The sequence below is a fragment of the Lepus europaeus genome, chromosome X, assembly GCF_033115175.1.
Source record: "Lepus europaeus isolate LE1 chromosome X, mLepTim1.pri, whole genome shotgun sequence".
Classification (NCBI taxonomy): Eukaryota; Metazoa; Chordata; class Mammalia; order Lagomorpha; family Leporidae; genus Lepus; species Lepus europaeus.
Window position 1 is genome coordinate 1,196,091 of NC_084850.1, and position 20,831 is coordinate 1,216,921.

The following is a 20,831-nucleotide window of genomic DNA, read 5'->3' on the forward strand; positions in this document are numbered from 1 at the left end:
TGGCCCGACTGGTCGTCCAGGAAGCTGCTCCCGGCTTCCCGGGCTGACCCAGTATCTCCTGAGCAATGTGCCTGTCACAGCCGCCTCCCTTCCTTTGAGTGGGCACAGGCATGAGTGCTGGGGCCTTGGCCCCTCTTCGGGCTGCCGGTGGCAGGAGGGGGCTCTCTCGCCCTACTGCCTGCCCCGTCCTGTTCCCCCAAGCCCTGCTATGTGTGCTTGAGCCATGGAGGTCCTGGGAGCACTCCCCAGACAGCTGCTGGGGGAGGAGGGGTGAGAGGACAGGTGGGCCTGTGGTCACCACTCTCCAGGCAGAGCCGCTGTTCCACAGGCCAAGGGATTGGGGTGGATTTGGAAAGTGTCAAATGACTAGCCTGCACTGCCATTGCAGTGGGGGCCCTGGGATGTCACCATGTCCAGGACCACGGAGGGCCTTCTAGCCACCCTCCTAGGGTGATGGTGCTCTTCGCCTGGAGTCAAGGGTCCACATGGCCGGGGGTCCTGGAGCCTCCCGCCCACTCTATTGTGTTGCTCACCTGGGGCGGCACTGAGGCCCTTGTCCTTAGGGTGCCCTGGCCTTTTATAGGCTGAGCGTGACATGAGCACACCTCGGCCTGCTGAGGGGCAAGCCCGACACCCAGGGCTGGAGTGGGAGACGGAGGCTTCGAGAAGGGAACCCTGTGCTCCTGGGTGCCACATCCCAGCACGTGGCTCGACACCAAGGTGGAGTCTGCTGGGCCTGGCTGCTGGGGCCTGGCCCCCATCACACTCCCAGCCCCTGTGGCTCCCTCCTCCTGCCTGTGAGCACACGCTCCTCAGGAGCCTGCGTGTGGCCAGAGCCTGCCTTCTAATGTGTCAACACGGGCGTGTGTCGCAGTGGCTGTGAGCTAGCGAGGGGGTGGCAAGCAAGCCGGCTGCACAGGTCCTGCGGCCTCAGGTCTCCTGGTTGCCCAACAGGCGGCTGGGGGCGGGCCGTGGCCACTGATTAAAGGCAGCCTGGAGCAGCCCGTGCGGAGACAGGTACCCAGCAGCCCAGGAAGCCGGCCAGCACCCGCCCCAGGTAAGCCAGCACCGGGCTTGGCCACGACCGCTGCCAGGAGCCCGGAGGCAGGCACAGGCCACTTAGGGGCCAGCACCTGTGTGCCAGGGAGGCGGTCCGGGGAGGCGGGGGCTGTTGCCTGGCATCCGACCCTAGGTGTCCCGGGTGCAGGGGTTGGGCGTGGAGACGAGAGACAGAGGGCTTAGGGAAAATCAGGTGGGGTTGAGCCGGCCAGGGAGGGCCCTGAGGGATTGCATGGAGGGAGCGATGAGTCCGTGGGGCTTCCTCATGGACAGCAGTAGCAGCCCTGCTTGCTGTGTCCCAGCTCTGGAGGTCCCGGGGGCCCGCGCTTTGGCCAGAGCGGTGGCTGTGTGTAGCAGGGCCGGGGGGGGGGGGCGATGTCTGTAGTTCTCAGGTCTGGTGCCTCTTGCTCTGGCAGCTACAGGCCTCGCTGCCCCGTGCGGACGTCACCATGTCTAAGGCACCCCGGGCTGAGACCTTCGTCTTCCTGGACCTGGAAGCTACCGGGCTCCCCAGTGCCGAGCCCGAGATCGCCGAGCTCTCCCTCTTCGCCGTGCACCGCTCCTCCCTGGAGAACCCGGAGCGCGACGATTCAGGCGCCCCTGTGCTGCCCCGGGTCCTGGACAAGCTCACACTGTGCATGTCCCCCACACGCCCGTTCACAGCCAAGGCCAGCGAGATCACCGGCCTGAGCAGCGAAGGCCTGGCGCGCTCCCGGAAGGCTGGCTTCGACGGCGCCGTGGTGCGGACATTGCAGGCATTCCTGAGCCGCCAAGAGGGCCCCATTTGCCTCGTGGCTCACAACGGCTTTGACTATGACTTCCCCCTGCTGTGCACGGAGCTGCAGCGCCTCGGTGCCCACCTGCCGCGGGATACCATCTGCTTGGACACACTGCCAGCGCTGAGGGGCCTGGACCGTGCCCACAGCCATGGTACCCGCGCCCAGGGCCGTAAGGGCTACAGCCTGGGCAGCCTCTTCCACCGCTACTTCCACGCTGAGCCTAGCGCAGCGCACTCGGCCGAGGGGGATGTGCACACCCTGCTCATGGTCTTTCTGCACCGCGCTGCCGAGCTCCTCTCCTGGGCCGATGAGCAGGCCCGCAGCTGGCTCCACATCGAGCCCATGTACATGCCGCCTGACTCCCCGCACCTCCAGTCCTGAGGTCTGGAGCTGTCACTGCCTGGAGCTGTGCTGCCCCTGCCCCCTACTGTTAGCTGAGCAGCCCCAGGCCTGTGCACCTGCCGGCCAGCTCTCCCCATCCCTCCCCTCCCCCTTCCCCTGCTTTGCCGTGGCCTCCCATGACCCTGGAGCCTTGTCTCACCCTGGCCCATGCATTCCCCGGGGGGAGTTTGCTGCTTCCTGGCTTCCACCTTTCACCCTCTTTCTCAATAAACATCATTGCTAACTATGCACCTGGCCCGACTCTTGGGGCCAGACGCCCCCTGGCCGATCTGGTCAGGGGCTGGAGCCCCCGAGCCCTGTCTGCTCAGCCCATCCCTGCAGCAAGCCCCGTGGGTGGGTGGAGAGTCGCTGCTGGTCCAAGGGGCTGATGGCGTAGGGCTGTGGCACCTCCTGCCTCGTTTTCCCTAGAGACCCATGGAAGCCCTAAGAACACTTGCCCGAGCCTGACCCTGTGCCACTGAGGGCAATGAAAGGGGGAGCTGAGCCTGTGTGGCTATGCCTGCCTGGGGCACGCCCAGCTCCAGCCCTGGCCTGTGGCGAGAACCCCGTGTCACCAGTGCCCCCAACCTCTGTGCCGGGACATGGGGCTGGGAGGAATCACCCCCACCCACAAAGAAGCTGCCGACACCGACACACTGTGTCCGTGTGAAGTGTGTAGCCTAGGCAGGCCTGGCTGCGAGGTTCACTTGGGGCATGGAGCAGAAGGTGACACCTGGCCAGGAACCTGTCGGGGGTCCTGTGTCCCTTGTCATCAGCTGTGTTGGCTGAGCTTCAGGGTGCTGGCTAACCTGCCTGTGGGGCCCCACCCGGAGGCACTCCCAGTCGCGGGCGTGGGGAGGCGGGCGAGGAGAGACCTGTGTCACCAAACACACAGGCAGGTAAGAAGGGGTGCGGTGGCCACACCCGGGAGTGGCTCCCATGAGCCAAGCCTGCAGCCTTGAGCCCGCCAGGCCCGTTTGGGGAATGCTAAGTAGGTCACAATGAATGGAGCAACGTGCGAGCTGGCCGGGTGAGGAGGCCAGAAAGCAGGCAGCAGACACGTCACAGCCCGTGCTGACGCAGAGCCTCACAGCCCCAGGGAGCCAGGGGAGGCTGTAAGCAGGACAGGGACAAAATCTGATCTGAGTTTTACGCTGCCTCTCTGCCTGCTGGGTGAATGGCCTTAGAGGAGGAGCAGGGGGCAGCAGCCAAGGAGGAAGAGAAGCTGGGCTCTGCTGGGGGGAGGGTTGGGGGAGGGGCAGCTACGGGCAGCACCTACAAGGGCTGGTGTGGCAACCTGCTTAGTATGTGGAGTGTCACGAGGCCGGGGTCAGCCAGGCTGGGCCTCCCTGCAGGACACAGCGCTAGGCAGGTGCTGAAGATGTGGTGTCCAGGCAGGGCCTGCTCCCATTAACCGAGCTAACCAGGTTCCACGCAGCCTGAATTGAGAGGTGGGGCCCTAACAGTGCAGGCCTGCCACTGTCTTGCTGGGCCGGGTCGCATTCAGCCACTCCTCATTCAGCAGGCCGCAGGGGCTCAGCTCCACGAAGTCCGCTGCCCAGTCTCACCTCTTCGCCACCACCCGAGGCTCCCCTGCCTCCCCAGGGGACTGGCTTCACATGCCCTCCGTGAGCCCACACTGGGACGGGCCAAGCCAAGCACACTGCTTCTGTGCTGCTCAGATGCGCTGCGTGCTGCGACCTGCCCCTGGCCCTCCCGGCAGTGTCCTGCTGATAAACACCCACCAGGCAGCCCTCCAGGGAAGCGCCCGCAAGTGCCAGTCCCCGCCCACGCCAGGATGCGGGTCAGAGCTGCGAGCGTCCCTGAGTCCCGGCAGCTACTTCCTTGCTGAATCGGGTAGCAGTTTTCCAATACTGCAAAGGCTACCCATAGGGTGTTGTGAACGTGTTCTCCATTGCTTTCTTAAGTTCACAGGTTGATAAAACGTGGCCCGAACGGGAAGATGCAATAATGCATTTTGAATATCTCCTTTATTTTTGTAACTGTTTGTCAGTTTATATAATGTAATTTTTAGAAGACTTATTTATTTTTCTGAAAGTCAGAGTTATACAGACAGAGGAGAGGCAGAAAGAGAGAGGTCTTCCATCCACTGGTTCACTCCCCAGATGGCCACAAAGGCCGGAGCTGTGCTAATCCGAAGCCAGGAGCCAGGAGCTTCTTCCAGGTCTCCCACACAGGTGCAGGGGCCCAAGGACCTGGGCTATCTTCTACTGCTTTCCCAGGCCATAGCAGAGAGCTGGATCGGAAGAGGAGCAGCCGGGACTCGAACTGGTGCCCATATGGGATGCTGGCACTGAAGGTGGTGGCTTTACCCACTGTGGCACAGCACTGGCACCTATAATGCAATTTTAGAAGTTGCTTTATTTGAGACAGACAGGGAGAGAGCGTCCACTCCTATCCACTGATTCACTCCCCAAATGCTCACAACAGTTGCAGCTGTGCCAGGCTGAAGCCAGGAGCCTGGAACTCAATCCGGGTCTCCCACACGGGTGGCAGCACTCTGGAGTCAGAGCCCAGAGCCAGGAACTCAGGTCCTTCAGAACAGGATGGTGGGGTCTGAACCGGTGTTTTCAGTGCTGGATTGAATTCCTGCCCATGCTCTAATTTCTAGTGATGGTCATGTTTAAAAATCAGCTCTCCAAATTCGTAAACATGTAACATCTTTTAGAATGACTAAAAGCAAAAAGGCTAAGCATACCAAGTTGTTCGCAAGGTGCCACCCAACACTTCCGCTGCTAGGTTTCTAGCTGGCAGAGGGGATTTGTGAGCCCATCCAAAGCCTGGTACCAGAGTGTTCATGGCAGCTTTGTTTATAGCAACCCCAACCTGGAAATCACCACAGTGTCCACCACACACCCACACACACAGAGGCATCCCTACACACACACACAGGCATCCCTACACACACACAGGCATGCCCACACACACACACACACAGACATCCCTACACACACAGAGGCATCCCTACACATACACAGGCATCCCTGCACTCACACATACACATACACACAGAAGCATCCCTACACACACACGGGCATCCCTATAGACACACACACAGCATCCCTACACAACACAGGCATTCCTACCCACACACAGGCATCCCTACACACAAAAGAATCCCTACACCCACACACAGACATCCCTACACACACAGACATACCTACACATACACAGGCATCCCTACACACACAGAGGTATCCCTATAGACACACACACAGCATCCCTACACAATGCAGGCATTCGTACACACACAGAGGCATCCCTGCACACACACAGGCATCCCTACACATACACAGGCATCCCATTAGAAACACAGGCATCCCTACACATACACAGGCATCCCTGCACACACACAGGCATCCCTACACACAGACAGGTATCCCTACAAACACACAGGCATCCCTACACATACACAGGCATCCCTACACACACAGAGGTATCCCTACACACACACAGGCATCCCTACACATACACAGGCATCCCATTAGACACACAGGCATCCCTACACACACAGAGGCATCCCTACACATACACAGGCATCCCTATAGACACAGAGGCATCCCTGCACACACACAGGCATCCCTATAGACACAAACACAGGTATTCTGAGACACACACACATACACACGTGCTTGCACATACACATCCCTGCACTCACACATACACATACACAAGAAGCATCCCTACACACACAGGCATCCCTACACACACACAGGCATCCCTATAGACACACACAGGTAATCTGAGACACACACACATACACACGTGCTTGCACATACACATCCCTGCACTCACACATACACATACACAAGAAGCATCCCTACACACACAGGCATCCCTACACACACACAGGCATCCCTACACACACACAGGTATCCCTACACACACACAGGCATCCCTACACACACACAGGTATCCCTACACACACACAGGCATCTCTACACATACACAGGCATCCCTACACACACAGAGGCATCCCTGCACACACACAGGCATCCCTACACACACACAGGCATCCCTACATACACACAGGCATCCCTACACACACACAGGTATCCCTACACACACACAGGCATCCCTACACATACACAGGCATCCCATTAGACACACAGGCATCCCTACACACACAGAGGCATCCCTACACATACACAGGCATCCCTATAGACACAGAGGCATCCCTGCACACACACAGGCATCCCTACACATACACAGGCATCCCATTAGACACACAGGCATCCCTACACACACAGAGGCATCCCTGCACACACACAGGCATCCCTACACATACACAGGCATCCCTACACATACACAGGCATCCCTACATATACACAGGCATCCCTACACACACAGAGGCATCCCTACACATACACAGGCATCCCTATAGACACACACACAGGTATTCTGAGACACACACACATACACACGTGCTTGCACATACACATCCCTGCACTCACACATACACATACACAAGAAGCATCCCTACACACACAGGCATCCCTACACACACACACAGGCATCCCATTAGACACACACACAGGTATTTTGACACACACACACATTCACACGTGCTTGCACATACACATCCTTGCAGTCACACATACACATACACAGAAGCATCCCTACACACACACACAGGAATCCCGACACACACAGGCATCCCTACACTCACACAGGCATCCCTACACACACAGGCATCCCTATAGACACCCACACACAGGCATCCCTACACCCACACACAGGCATCCCTACACACACAGAGGCATCCCTACACATACACAGGCATCCCTACACACACACAGGCATCCCTACACACACAGGCATCCCATTAGACACACACACAGTTATTTTGACAAACAGACACATAGACACATACACATGTGCTTGCACATACACATCCCTGCACTCACACATACACATACATACAGAAGCATCCCTACACACACAGGCATCTCTACACACACACAGGCATCCCAATACACACACACAGGTATTTTGACACACACACACATACATACGTGCTTGCACATACACATCCCTGCACTCACACATACACATACACACAGAAGCATCCCTACACACACAGGCATCCCTATAGACACACAGGAATCCCTACACACACAGACATACCTACACCCACACACAGGCATCCCTACACACACAGAGGCATCCCTATAGACACAGACATAGCATTCCTACACAACACAGGCATTCCTACACACACACACAGGCATCCATACACACACAAGGCATCCCTACACCCACACACAGGCATCACTACACACACAGAGGCATCCCTACACCCACACAGGCATCCCTTCACCCACACAGGCATCCCTACACACACAGGTATCCCCCCCACAAGCATCCCTAAACACACAGGAATCCCCCCCCACACACAAAGCATCCCTACACACACACAAGCATCCCTACACACACACAGGCATCCCTACACCCAAACACAGGCATCCCTACACACACAGGTATCCCCTCCACAAGCATCCCTAAGCACACAGGAATCCCCCCCCAACAAGCATCCCTACACACACACAGGCATCCCTACAACACACAGGTATTTTGACACACACACACATACACACGTGCTTGCACGTACACATCCCTGCAGTCACACATACACATACACACTGAAGCATCCCTACACACACAGGCATCCCTACACACACAGGCATCCCTATAGACACACACAGGTATTTCAACACACACACATACACACTTGCTTGCACATACACATACACACATCCCGGCACTCACTCATACACATACACACAGAAGCATCCTTACACACACACAGGCATCCCTACACCCACACACAGGCATCCCTACACCCACACACAGGCATCCCTAAAGAAAAACACACAGGTATTTTGATAGACACATACACACGTGCTTGCACATACACATCCCTGCACTCAGACATACACATACACACACACGCATCCCTACACACACACACAGGCATCCCTACACACACACAGGCATCCCTATACACACACAGGTATTTTGACACACACACACACATACACACGTGCTTGTACATACACATCCCTGCACTCACACATACACATAAACACTGAAGCATCCCTACACACACAGGCATCCCTACACACACAGGCATCCCTATAGACACACACAGGTATTTCAACACACACACATACACACTTGCTTGCACATACACATATACACATCCCGGCACTCACTCATACACATACACACAGAAGCATCCTTACACACACACAGGCATCCCTACACCCACACACAGGCATCCCTACACCCACACACAGGCATCCCTAAAGAAAAACACACAGGTATTTTGATAGACACATACACACGTGCTTGCACATACACATCCCTGCACTCAGACATACACATACACACACACGCATCCCTACACACACACACAGGCATCCATACACACACACAGGCATCCCTATACACACACAGGTATTTTGACACACACACACATACACACGTGCTTGTACATACACATCCCTGCACTCACACATACACATACACACAGAAGCATCCCTACACACACACAGACATCCCTACACACACACACAGGCATTCCTACACACACACAAGCATCCCTATAGACACACACACAGGTATTTCGACACACACACACATACACACGTGCTTGCACATACACATCCCTGCACTCACACATACACATACACACAGGCATCCCTACACACACACAAGCATCCCTACAGACACACACAGGCATCCCTATAGACACACACACAGGTATTTTGGCAGACACATACACACGTGCTTGCACATACACATCCCTGCACTCACACATACACATACACACAGAAGCATCCCTACACACACACACAGGCATCCCTACACACACGCACACACGGGCATTCCTACACACACAAGCATCCCTATAGACACACACACAGGTATTTCGACACACACACACATACACACGTGCTTGCACATACACATCCCTTCACTCACACATACACACAGAAGCATCCCTACACACACAGGCATCCCTACACACACACAGGAATCCCTACACACACAGGCATCCCTACACCCACACAAGGCATCCCTATAGACACACACACAGGTATTTTGACACACACACACATACACATGTGCTTGCACATACACATCCCTGCATTCACACATACACACAGAAGCATCCCTACACACACACAGGCATCTCTATAGACACACACACACAGGTATTTTGGCAGACACATACACACGTGCTTGCACATACACATCCCTGCACTCACACATACACATACACACAGAAGCATCCCTACACACACAGGCATCCCTACACACACACAGGCATCCCTACACACACACAGGAATCCCTACACACACAGGCATCCCTACACCCACACAAGGCATCCCTATAGACACACACACAGGTATTTTGACACACACACATACACACGTGCTTGCACATACACAGCCCTTCACTCACACATACACACAGAAGCATCCCTACACACACACAAGCATCCCTACACACAAACAAGCATCCCTACACCCACACACAGGCATCCCTACACACACACAGGCATCCCTATAGACATACACACAGGTATTTTGGCAGACACATACACACGTGCTTGCACATACACATCCCTGCACTCACACATACACATACACATACACACAGAAGCATCCCTACACACACAGGCATCCCTACACACACACAGGAATCCCTACACACACACAGGAATCCCTACACCCACACAAGGCATCCCTATAGACACACACACAGGTATTTTGACACACACACACATACACACGTGCTTGCACATACACATCCCTGCATTCACACATACACACAGAAGCATCCCTACACACACACAGGCATCCCTATAGACACACACACAGGTATTTTGGCAGACACATACACACGTGCTTGCACATACACATCCCTGCACTCACACATACACATACACACAGGCATCCCTACACACACACAGGCATCCCTACACACACACAGGCATTCCTACACACACACAAGCATCCCTATAGACACACACACAGGTATTCTCATACACACACACACATACCCATGTGCTTGCACATACACATCCCTGCACTCACACATACACATACACACAGAAGCATCCCTACACACAGACAGGCATCCCTACACACACACACAGGCATCCCTACACACAAACAAGCATCCCTATAGACACACACAGGTATTTTGACACACACACACATACACACGTGCTTGAACATACACATCCCTGCATTCACACATACACACAGAAGCATCCCTACACACACACAGGCATCCCTATAGACACACACACACAGGTATTTTGGCAGACACATACACACGTGCTTGCACATACACATCCCTGCATTCACACATACACATACACACAGAAGCATCCCTACACACACAGGCATCCCTACACACACACAGGCATTCCTACACACACACAAGCATCCCTATAAACACACACACAGGTATTTCAACACACACACATACACACTTGCTTGCACATACACATCCCTGCACTCACATACACACATACACACAGAAGCATCCCTACACACACACAGGCATCCCTACACACACACACAGGCATCCCTACACACACACAAACATCCCTATAGACACACACACAGGTATTTTGACACACACACATACACACGTGCTTGCACATACACATCCCTGCATTCACACATACACACAGAAGCATCCCTACACACACACAGGCATCCCTATAGACACACACACAGTTATTTTGACAAACAGACACATAGACACATACACATGTGCTTGCACATACACATCCCTGCACTCACACATACACATACACATACACACAGAAGCATCCCTACACACACAGGCATCCCTACACACACACAGGCATCCCTACACACACACAAGCATCCCTATAGACACACACACAGGTATTTCAACACACACACACATACCCATGTGCTTGCACATACACATATACACATCCCTGCACTCACACATACACATACACAGAGAAGCATCTCTATGCTCCCACACTCACACACAGAGGAATCCCCACACTCACACATGCATCCCTACCCACAAATACACACACACGTGCATCCTTACACACAAAACACACACACACACACCTGTTTTTTTGCCTTTCAAAGTCTTTGGAACATCAACCTCTCCTAAGGGAATCACTTGCCATGAAGACCTGGGGAGTGTTATTTGCATATTATCTTAGTCTGTGCAGACCGCCACAACAAAAGGTCATCCATTGCCTGTGTGGGTTTTCAAGATGGAGAGAGTGAGTGAGAGAGAGAGCGAGAGAGAGAGCAAGAGCAAGAGCAAGAGCCAGAGAGAGAGCGCGCCTTCATTTGCTAATTCATTTCCTAAATGCTTGCAATAGCTGTCAGGGACCCAAGTCCTTGAGCCATCACCAGCTGCCACCCAGGGTCTGTTTTAACAGGAAGCTGCAGTCAGGAGCCAGAGCTGGCCATTGAACTCAGGTACCCATTGTGAGACAACGTTGTTTCAAGTGACCTTTTAACTGCTAGGCTAAACATCCATTCCTGGGTGGCCTTCAAGCAGCACACATCTATTTCTCCCAGTGCTAGAGACTGCAAGTGCAAGATCAAGGCTCTAGTCATTCAGTGTCTGGTGACAGCCTGTTCTTTGTAGATGGTGCTTTCGTGTGGTGTCTTCACAGAGTGGAAGGGACCAGTTAGCTTCCTGGGGTGTCTTAAAAGACACTGATCCTATTCATGGGGCCCTGCCCTCATAACCCTATCACTTCCCATTCGGTGATTAGGTTTCAATATAGGAATTCGGAGGACACAAACATTCAGACCACAGCATGCCACCAACACTCACACAGGCACACATGCAAGTCCCCACTTCCCCACCACACATTCATGCTCACACACACTTAGACACACCCTGACATATGTATACTACACACATAACCCCTATACGACACACACATACATGCACACATCCCACTCCCACGCATTGACTTAATGGGATCTTACTAGCATAGTGACAGAAAGAGAAGGGGAGATAGAGATCGTCTATCCACTGCTTCACTTTCCAAAGGGCTGAAACAGACAGGGCTGGACCAGGCAGAAGCCAGGAGCAAGCACTTGGACCATCATCTGCTGCTTTCCCAGGTGAATTAGCAGGGAGCTGGATTGGAAGCAGAGTATCCAGGACTTGAGCTGGCACTCTACTATGGGATACCGGTGTTGCAAGCAGTGGCTGAGCCCGCAGCACCACCTTTGTTGTTTAAGAGTTGTTTTACAGTTAACATCTTCTAGGCTTTCAAGCATATTGGCATAATTCTTTTCATTTCTTTAGTATCTGTAGTGTTTTCTCCTTTCTCCTTTGTAGCTGCATACAGTTTTTGGTCCTTAACAAGGATTGTGAGAGATTTATATACCTTATTGGCATTTTCAAAGAACAGCACAGAATTTTGCCTTTCCTTTATCCTTTCAAAATTTTCTGCTTCATTAAATCCATTTTTCATATTGTGTAATTCCGCCTCAACTATTTGGTTTTGTTTTTGTTCTATTTTTTTCTAATTTCTGAAGATGAAGACTAATGTCCTTTGCCATCATTTTTTTTTTTTTGAATAGCCAAGGCATTCAAAGTCTGCAGTCTCTGAGTGCAGATTTGACTGTGTTTGCTATTAATCATTTTTCTTGGCTTTGCTTTAGAGAAAGCTTGTCATTTTGCTTCTCCTTGTAGTCTGTGTTTTGGTTGCATTGGATGATGTGTTGCCTAAAATACCAGCTTTTTCAGTGAACACTATGTGTGGGGCTGCCAGAAGGCCAAGATCAAGGTCAGATTATGCGGTTCTGGGGGTTGCACTCCCACATGGTTTTTGAAGGGGAAGTGGGACACAATTCAAAGCATAACCGAGCTCAAATGCATGAATCATTTCTAAAAATGCTCCACGCACTCAGAAAACTGCATCTCCTTAGGAGAGGTGGCCTCTGAGATCTAGTTTGATATTTGTGCTGTTCAATTCATTTATGTACAATTCATTTATCCCATATGGGTGCCGGTTCTAGTCCCGGCTGCTCCTCTTCCGACCCAGCTCTCTGCTATGGCCTGGGAAAGCAGTAGAGGATGGCCCAAGTCCTTGGGCCCCTGCACCCGCATAGGAGACCCAGAAGAAGCTCCTGGCTCCTGGCTTTGGATCAGCGCAGCTCTGGCCGTTGCTGCCATTTGGGGAGTGAACCAGTGGATGGAAGACCTTTCTCTCTCTCTCTCTCCTCTCTCTGTGTAACTCTTTCAAGTAAATAAAATAAATCTTTAAAAAAAGAAAGTTAATCTCACCTAAAATTACCTTCACAGCCACATCTACACTGGTGTTTGGCCAAAAACTGGGTACTACATGGGTTCAAAAAGTTTGTGGAAAAATGAAATTAAGTGATAAATTTATTTTGCTTCAAAAACTTAAAATCCTATAGCAGTTAAGGCACTTCTTGGGATGCCTCCATCCAATATCACAGTGCCTGGGTTCAAGTCCCAGTCTGATTCCCATTCAGCTTCCTGCTAATGCACACCCTGGGAGGCAGCAGGTGATGGCTCAAGTACTTGTGTACCTACAACCCACATGGGAGACCTGGGTTCAGTTCTGAGCTCCCAGCTTTGGCCTGGCCCAGTCTCAGCTATAGCAGGCAACTGGGGAGAGAATCAGCAGATAGAAGATCTCTCTCTCGGCCGGCGCCGTGGCTCAACAGGCTAATCCTCCGCCTTGCGGCGCCGGCACACAGGGTTCTAGTCCCGGTCGGGGCACCGGATTCTGTCCCGGTTGCCCCTCTTCCAGGCCAGCTCTCTGCTGTGGCCAGGGAGTGCAGTGGAGGATGGCCCAAGTGTTTGGGCTCTGCACCCCATGGGAGACCAGGAGAAGCACCTGGCTCCTGCCATCGGAACAGCGCGGTGCGCCGGCCGCAGCGCGCTACCGCGGCGGCCATTGGAGAGTGAACCAACGGCAAAAGGAAGACCTTTCTCTCTGTCTCTCTCTCTCTCACTGTCCACTCTGCCTGTCAAAAAGAAAAAAAAAAAGAAAAAAAAAAAAGAAGATCTCTCTCTCTCCCTCTCCCTGTCCCTCTCTCTTTCAAACAAATAAATAAACCGAAACCCATGCATTATTTCCATAATATATATTTTCCATGAACTCTTTGGAGGCTCCTCATATACATGGATTTTAAATTGTTACAAATTTATTTGTGTGTGTGTGAGAGAGAGAGAGAGAAGAGAAACATCCCAGCCTTCTGGGTTTGCCTGCTCAAGGGTTGGGGAGGACAGGAGGGGTCACTGAGTCTCTGTCAGTGGCCCCCAGCCCGGATCCAGCTCTCTCCAGCTAGCTGGGGTGCTGGTCCCTGCCCTAGGCTTTCAGCTAGCCAGACAGATGCTACCTCAATGTCACTGCAAGGCACACTATCTTTCCACGAGCGAGCCTAGAGCTCAGTGTGGCCCTCGGGCTGCTGAAGGGCCCTTGTCGGAAGCAGATAGAGCTTTCTCTGGGTGTGGGGAGCTTGCAGCTGTGCTGGGGGCCGCAGGGGCACAGCCAGAGTGTCCTTGGTGGGCACAGTGGCTGTTCTGCTGCACCCATCCTCAAATCCAGCCACAGGAGGAGGCCACAGAAAGAGATGAGGAAGAGTCCAGCCTCACAGACAGACGGAGTGGCAGGCAAGGGAGGGCCGGCAGGACAGGTACACGGGGAGCGGGTAGAGGAGATGCATGGGAAGTTGGGCGGGCAGGGGCAGGGCTCCCAGCTCTGTAACCAGAAGTTACTCCACCAGCTGGCCTCAGTTTGCTCCCCTGCCAAATGGAGACCATCTGAGTCCTAGGGTGTTGGGAGGAGGGGTCACGCAGTGGACGCTGCGACAGCTCCAGCCCTGTTTTGAGCCCTTGTGCTGAATCCTCCAGCCTTCCTCCCCCAGCCCACAGCGTGGAAGCTGCTGAGAACCTAGGCCCAAAGCAGGGCTTAACTAAGGTTGCCTTTTTCTTTTGCACAATCCTTTTCAGAAAATCGAATTATGGGGCTGGCATTGTGGTGTAACCCGTTAAGCTGCTGCCTGCAGTGCCGGCATCCCATATGGGTGCCAGTTCAAGTCCCAGCTGCTCCTCTTCTGATCCAGCTCTCTGCTATGGCCTGGGAAAGCAGCAGAAGATGGCCCAAGTCCTTGGGCCCCTGTACCTATGTGAGAGACTCAGAAAAAGCTCCTGGCTCCTGGGTTCAGAACTATCCAGTGCTGGCTGTTGTGGCCATTTGGGGAGTGAACCAGTAGACAGATTTCTCTGTGTCTCCCCCTCTCTCTCTGTAACTCAGCCTTTCAAATAAATGAAATAAATCTTTAAAAACAGTTGAATCTACTTTGAGGTGATTTTATCTTTGCATTTGGCTAAACTCATGCAGTCACTCCCAAATGGACAAAGTTGCGAAATTGGAGCAGAGTTCAGTCAGCAGCTCCAGGACTGGTATAAAGAGAGAGCAAGGGTCCATGCCCCTGCACATAATGACAGCCAGGGACCCCGTGTGGGCCATGGCTGAGTTCATGGCACTGGCAAGAGATAGAAACAGTTACAAGACACAGAAGTGAATGTGAGGGTTGGTGCGAGAGGGGAAGGGCAGCGATGTTTACCACGGGGATGCATTGTAATGAGGGTCTGATCTCTTTGAAGCAATTCCTTTGCCCGTATCTCGGTTTTCAGCCCAGCTCTTGCGTGGAGCAGGGCTTGCCTCATACTCTCACTTCCAAAGGTTCTATGGGAGGCTCCTTCCTGCCTCTCCAACCTCTCATAGGTAGCCTCAGGCATTCCTGGGCTTGTGGCTGCACGGCTCCCACCCAACATAGCTCAGAGCATCAGTGCGCTCAGCCTCAGGTGACCTGTCCCGATGAACCGGCCCATCCCCCGCTTTCCCAGCCTCTGTTGTAGATAAGGGCGGTCATGTGAACCAGCTCTGGCTGCAGAGGCCCCCGCTGGGGACCTTGGAGGCAAGTTCCTGGGGAAATTGCTGCTTTCTCGATCAAAGGGGACAGATGAGGCTGTCCCCGCCTGGTCCTCCTTCCAGAATGGAAAGCCTTCGTGATGGCTGGACATCAGTGTCTTCATGAGACAAACGTGAGCTAATCGGAGAGATGCTGGCTCCTGAATCAGGGCCAGAAAACCACCCTCAGAATCCTTATGTGAGAAAATTGAACGCTTCTTCCCTGAGACATAAACACCAAAACCAAAACAAACAAAAAAACAGATTTATTTTGAATGACAGAGTGAGAAAGAGAAAGAGTCTTCTACCCTGTGATTCACTCCTCAAATGCCAACAGAGCTGGGCCAGGCTGAAGTCAGGAGTCGGGCGCTTCATCCGGGTCTTCTATGTGGGTGCAGGGACCCAAGCATTTGGGGGCATTTTTTGCTGCTTTCCCTGGGCCCATTCGTGGGAGCTGGATCAGAAGCAGAGCAGCTGGGACTTGAACCAGTGTTCCCATAAGGGATGCTGACGCCATAGGCAGCAGCTTAACCCTCTGTACCAGGACGCCAGCCCTCCAGAACACCTTAGCGCCAGGTGTTCAGCCCCCCAGAGCTGCTCTCCTTCGCTTCCTCCTTTGTCCTGCTCTCCCTGCCCCTTAGCTGCTTGCGTCCTCTCATTTTGTTCCCACTTAACCGGCAAGAATATGGAAGGGAAAGGGGCTGGCACTGTGGTGTAGTAAAGCCACTGCCTGCAGGGCCAGCATCTCATATGGGCGCTGATTCGAGACTTGGCTGCTCCTCTTCTGATGCAGCTCTCTGCTGTGGCCTGGGAAAGCAGTAGAAGTCGGCCCAAGCCCTTGGACCCCTGCACCAACATGAGAGACCTGGAAGAAGCTCCTGGCTCCTGGCTTGGGATCAGCAGAGCTCCAGCCATTGTGGCCAATTGGGAGTGAACCAGCGGGTGGAAGACCTCTCTCTCTCTCTCTCTACTTCCCCTCCTCTCTCTGTGTGTAACTCTGACTTTTAAATAAATAAATAAATCTTTAAGAAGGAAAAAAAAAAAGAATATGGAAGGGAAGGATGTAATATATCGAGGAATATTTTCACAGAAAAGGTGTTTTTTTTAAATCTGTGAATAATTATAAGTTCTCAGAACCATCATTGAGGGACACACAGTTTTCTTATAGTCAAGCCTATTGTCTATTGTCATATAGGGTCCATGCTAATGGAAAGTATCAAAGAAACAAATGAATACGCCTAAGGATGGATAAGATCATAACCTCAAAATCAGCAACCCATTTAAGCAGTTCTGCATGAAGAAGATCTTGGCACTGGAACTACAAACCATTGCCCAGAGGAATTCCAGAAGGACCGCCAGCATGAAGAATTTTATCATGTACACGGACTGACAGGCTCAGTACTGTTAAGATGTCAGTAATGGGGGCCGGCGCTGTGGCATAGTGGGTTAAATTTCCACCTGCAATGCTGGCATCCCATATGGACACCAGTTCGAGTCTCAGCTGCTCCATGTCCAATCCAGCTCTCTGCTGAGGCCTGGGAAAGTAGTGGAAGATGGCCCAAGCCCTTGAACCCCTGCACCCACGTGGCAGACCCAGAAGAAGCTCCTGGCTCTTGACTTTGGATTGGCGCAGCTCTGGCCATTGCAGTCATTTGGGGAGTGAACCAGAGGATGGAAGATCTCTCTCTCTCTCTCTCTCTCTGCCCCTGCCTCTCTGTAACTCTGCCTTTCAAATAAACAAATAAATCTTTAAAATATGTAAAAAAATGATTTATAGATTCAATGCAATCCCAATCCCAATTCCAGCAGGTTTTTTTCCTTCATAGAAATTGGCAAGGTATTCCAAAACTCTGTGCAAATGCAAGAGACTTAGACTAGACCAAAAAAAAAAAAAATCGAACAAGAAGAATAATGGAGAACTCACACTCAGGACCTGATCTCAAGACTTTCTGTAAGACTGCAGTAATCAAGAGAGTGTGTCACTGGCATCAAGACAGACTATCTGCTTTGGCCCGTGTGGGCTGCTGTAAGAAAATCCCACAGACTGGGCTGCATAAACAACACATATGTGCTTCTCACAGTTTTGCAGGGTGAGAAGTCCCAGATCAAGGGGCTGGCACGTTTGATTCTTGGACTCTTCTTGTGCATGGCCACACGCTTGCTGTGGCCTCACATGGTGGAGCTTGGGCACTAATCCTAGCTTGGGCACTAATCCTAGCCAAGAGCTTCTCTCTCATGAGCTCATGTAAACTGATTGAATTCCCAAAGTCCCCTCCAACCCCCCCCCCCCCAAAAAAAAAGAAATTCGTCTTGTGGGCCAGAGCTCCCATATATGACTGATGGAAAGCCATGAAGACTCCAGAAGATTCACACACAGACGGCTGACTGATTTTCCACGTGGATGCCAAGTCAATTCAAGTGGGGGGAAAGATCATCTTTTCAACAGAGTGCTGGGAAAACTGGGTATCTATGTACAAAGAAAGAAATTGTGAATTTGCCCCACACCACACACAAAATAGATCATAAATTTACATTTAAGAGTGGAATGTATAAAACTTCCTTAAGAAAACACAGGGTAAGCTCTTAGTGATGTGTTTGCATAAAATATAAACTTTTAAAATCCATCATTTGGACTTCATCAAGATATTACAAGTTCTGCTCTTCACAAGACACTGGTAGGAAAATGGAAAGGCAAGGAGATATTTGGAAGAAGATATCTGCAAAATACAAAGTGGCTGTGTCTATAACTCTTCAAATTTAGTAATAAGACAAACAACATAATTAAAAATGAGCAAGGAGTTTGAACAGACACTTCATCAGGGAACTGCCAAGCAAAACCACAGTGAGAGATCACCTCACACCTCCTGGAATAGTGAGAACCAGAAAGATAGACAATAAGCAGACTGAGAGAAACTGGGACCACAAAGTGACGCAACGCCTTTAGACAACAGTTGGGCAGTTAAACATGACCCAGCAAGTGCACTGTCAGCTATAAATCCCCAAGAAATGAGAACATAGAAACTTGTCTACCGATGTTCACAGCAGCTTTATTTGTCATGGCTAGAAACCTCAATGTGTAGCAACAGCATCCAGCAGGCATTGTGGTTCACGCATCTGATGGGATGCTACTGAGCAACAGGCATACAGTACTGACATCCCACCGGCACCAGGATGAACCTCCAGACAGCTATGCTGAGTGAGAGGCCACACACACTGGCTGAGTCTACTGACACAAATTAAACTACAGGGAAAGCAACTGGGGGCAGTGATTGTGGGGCTAGGGGAGGGAGGGGGCAGGAAGGAGGGCTTCCTGGGAGTGGAGGCCACTTTTAGGGGCAATGGCTATATTTTCTATCTTGATTGGGTGGGTGGTTTCACGGGTATACACACATGGCAAAGCTCATGCAATTGTACACATGAAAGATGTGGAATTTATCATGTACCTTTTGTACCTGCATAAAGCTGTTAAGGGAAGATAAAAAAAAAATTAGTCACCTCAAATCTTCAGACAGCCTTAGTTTTCTACCTGAATGTTCCCAGGTGCTGGAGAAGGTCTAACTGTGGGGCTTCTTGAGTACAAAATGAGACACTGTACCCCCTTGAGGGACCAAGGCCTTGAACCTTCACAGAAGCTGTCCAGGAATCCTGGAGGGCCCGTTTGGTGAGGTCAGAGACACACATTAGGGCAGGTACCAAAAGCATGGCAAGGGTACTCCTGAGAAATGTTGGGGCCCCTGGCGTCAAAGCCATCCCCTCTCACACTGTGTCATTGTGTACTGTGGGCACACACATCGCCACCTCAGGGGCATCAGAACCATCTAGATGTTTACAGTGCACAAAACTGGTGGACCCGAATGTGCACACTCAAATGCTACAGCAATTATCATTCACATTAACTTTCCATCCTCACTGTTGGGATCTTTCATGTTTCAGAGTTGTTGGGTTCCAGATCTTTGGCATGTTACACCCCAGGCTCTCCACAATGCAGTTTTATTGACCTCTTGACCTGAAACGAACACGCCACGCCCTCCCTTCTTCCCCAGCCTGTCCCAACTCAAACTTGTCCGTGGCCCCCTCACTGCAAGAAGTCCCTCGACCTCCACTTCCAGTCTAGAATGCTGCCTTCCACCCTGTACCCGTGGTGGCCAGTGTGGACACTGCCGTCTTGCCTGAAATCAGTCTCTCAAGAAACAACTGGAAGTTAGCCTGTGTTTCTCAGGAGACTGATGTGCACTTGGTTCAGGAACATGTAGGAGCAGCCTAGCCTCCCTTCCTGGTCCCAGCTGCCTATCTGCTCAGTTTAAATAATGACTTCGGCAGGCCGGTTTACCAGTTGCACGGAGAGACTGCTCCAGCTCTTGAGAAGTGTGCAGAGTTTCAAAGGACCAACAAAATACCACCTGTAGCTACCCTGCGGCACGAGCCTCATTAAGAGCAGCTAAATTAGACCAAGCCAGAACTGGCAGACAAAAAGATGCACTGGTGTTTCCAATGTCATTCACCTCGGGAAGCGCTGGGGGCGGGGTGCTTTCTGAGGTGAAAAAAGGCACTTCCTGGAAACAAAGCTAGCTTATACAGGACAACCAACTGCCGCGAGCCA

The 20,831-nt window shown here is 52.0% G+C and overlaps 1 protein-coding gene across 1 annotated transcript; it reads left to right on the forward strand.

Annotated features, from left to right (window-relative positions):
* The first annotated feature begins 2 nt into the window (after window positions 1-2).
* On the forward strand, window positions 3-2,453 carry TREX2 (three prime repair exonuclease 2). Its single transcript, XM_062183698.1, has 2 exons — window positions 3-1,057; window positions 1,476-2,453. Exon 2 carries the CDS (start codon window positions 1,509-1,511, stop codon window positions 2,217-2,219), a length of 711 nt encoding a protein of 236 aa, XP_062039682.1. The 5' UTR covers window positions 3-1,057; window positions 1,476-1,508; the 3' UTR covers window positions 2,220-2,453.
* The last annotated feature ends 18,378 nt before the right edge of the window (window positions 2,454-20,831 follow it).

Bases quoted from the DNA above. Each gene is read 5' to 3' on its own strand.
- TREX2 (XM_062183698.1), top strand. From the start codon at position 1,509: ATGTCTAAGGCACCCCGGGCTGAGACCTTCGTCTTCCTGGACCTGGAA.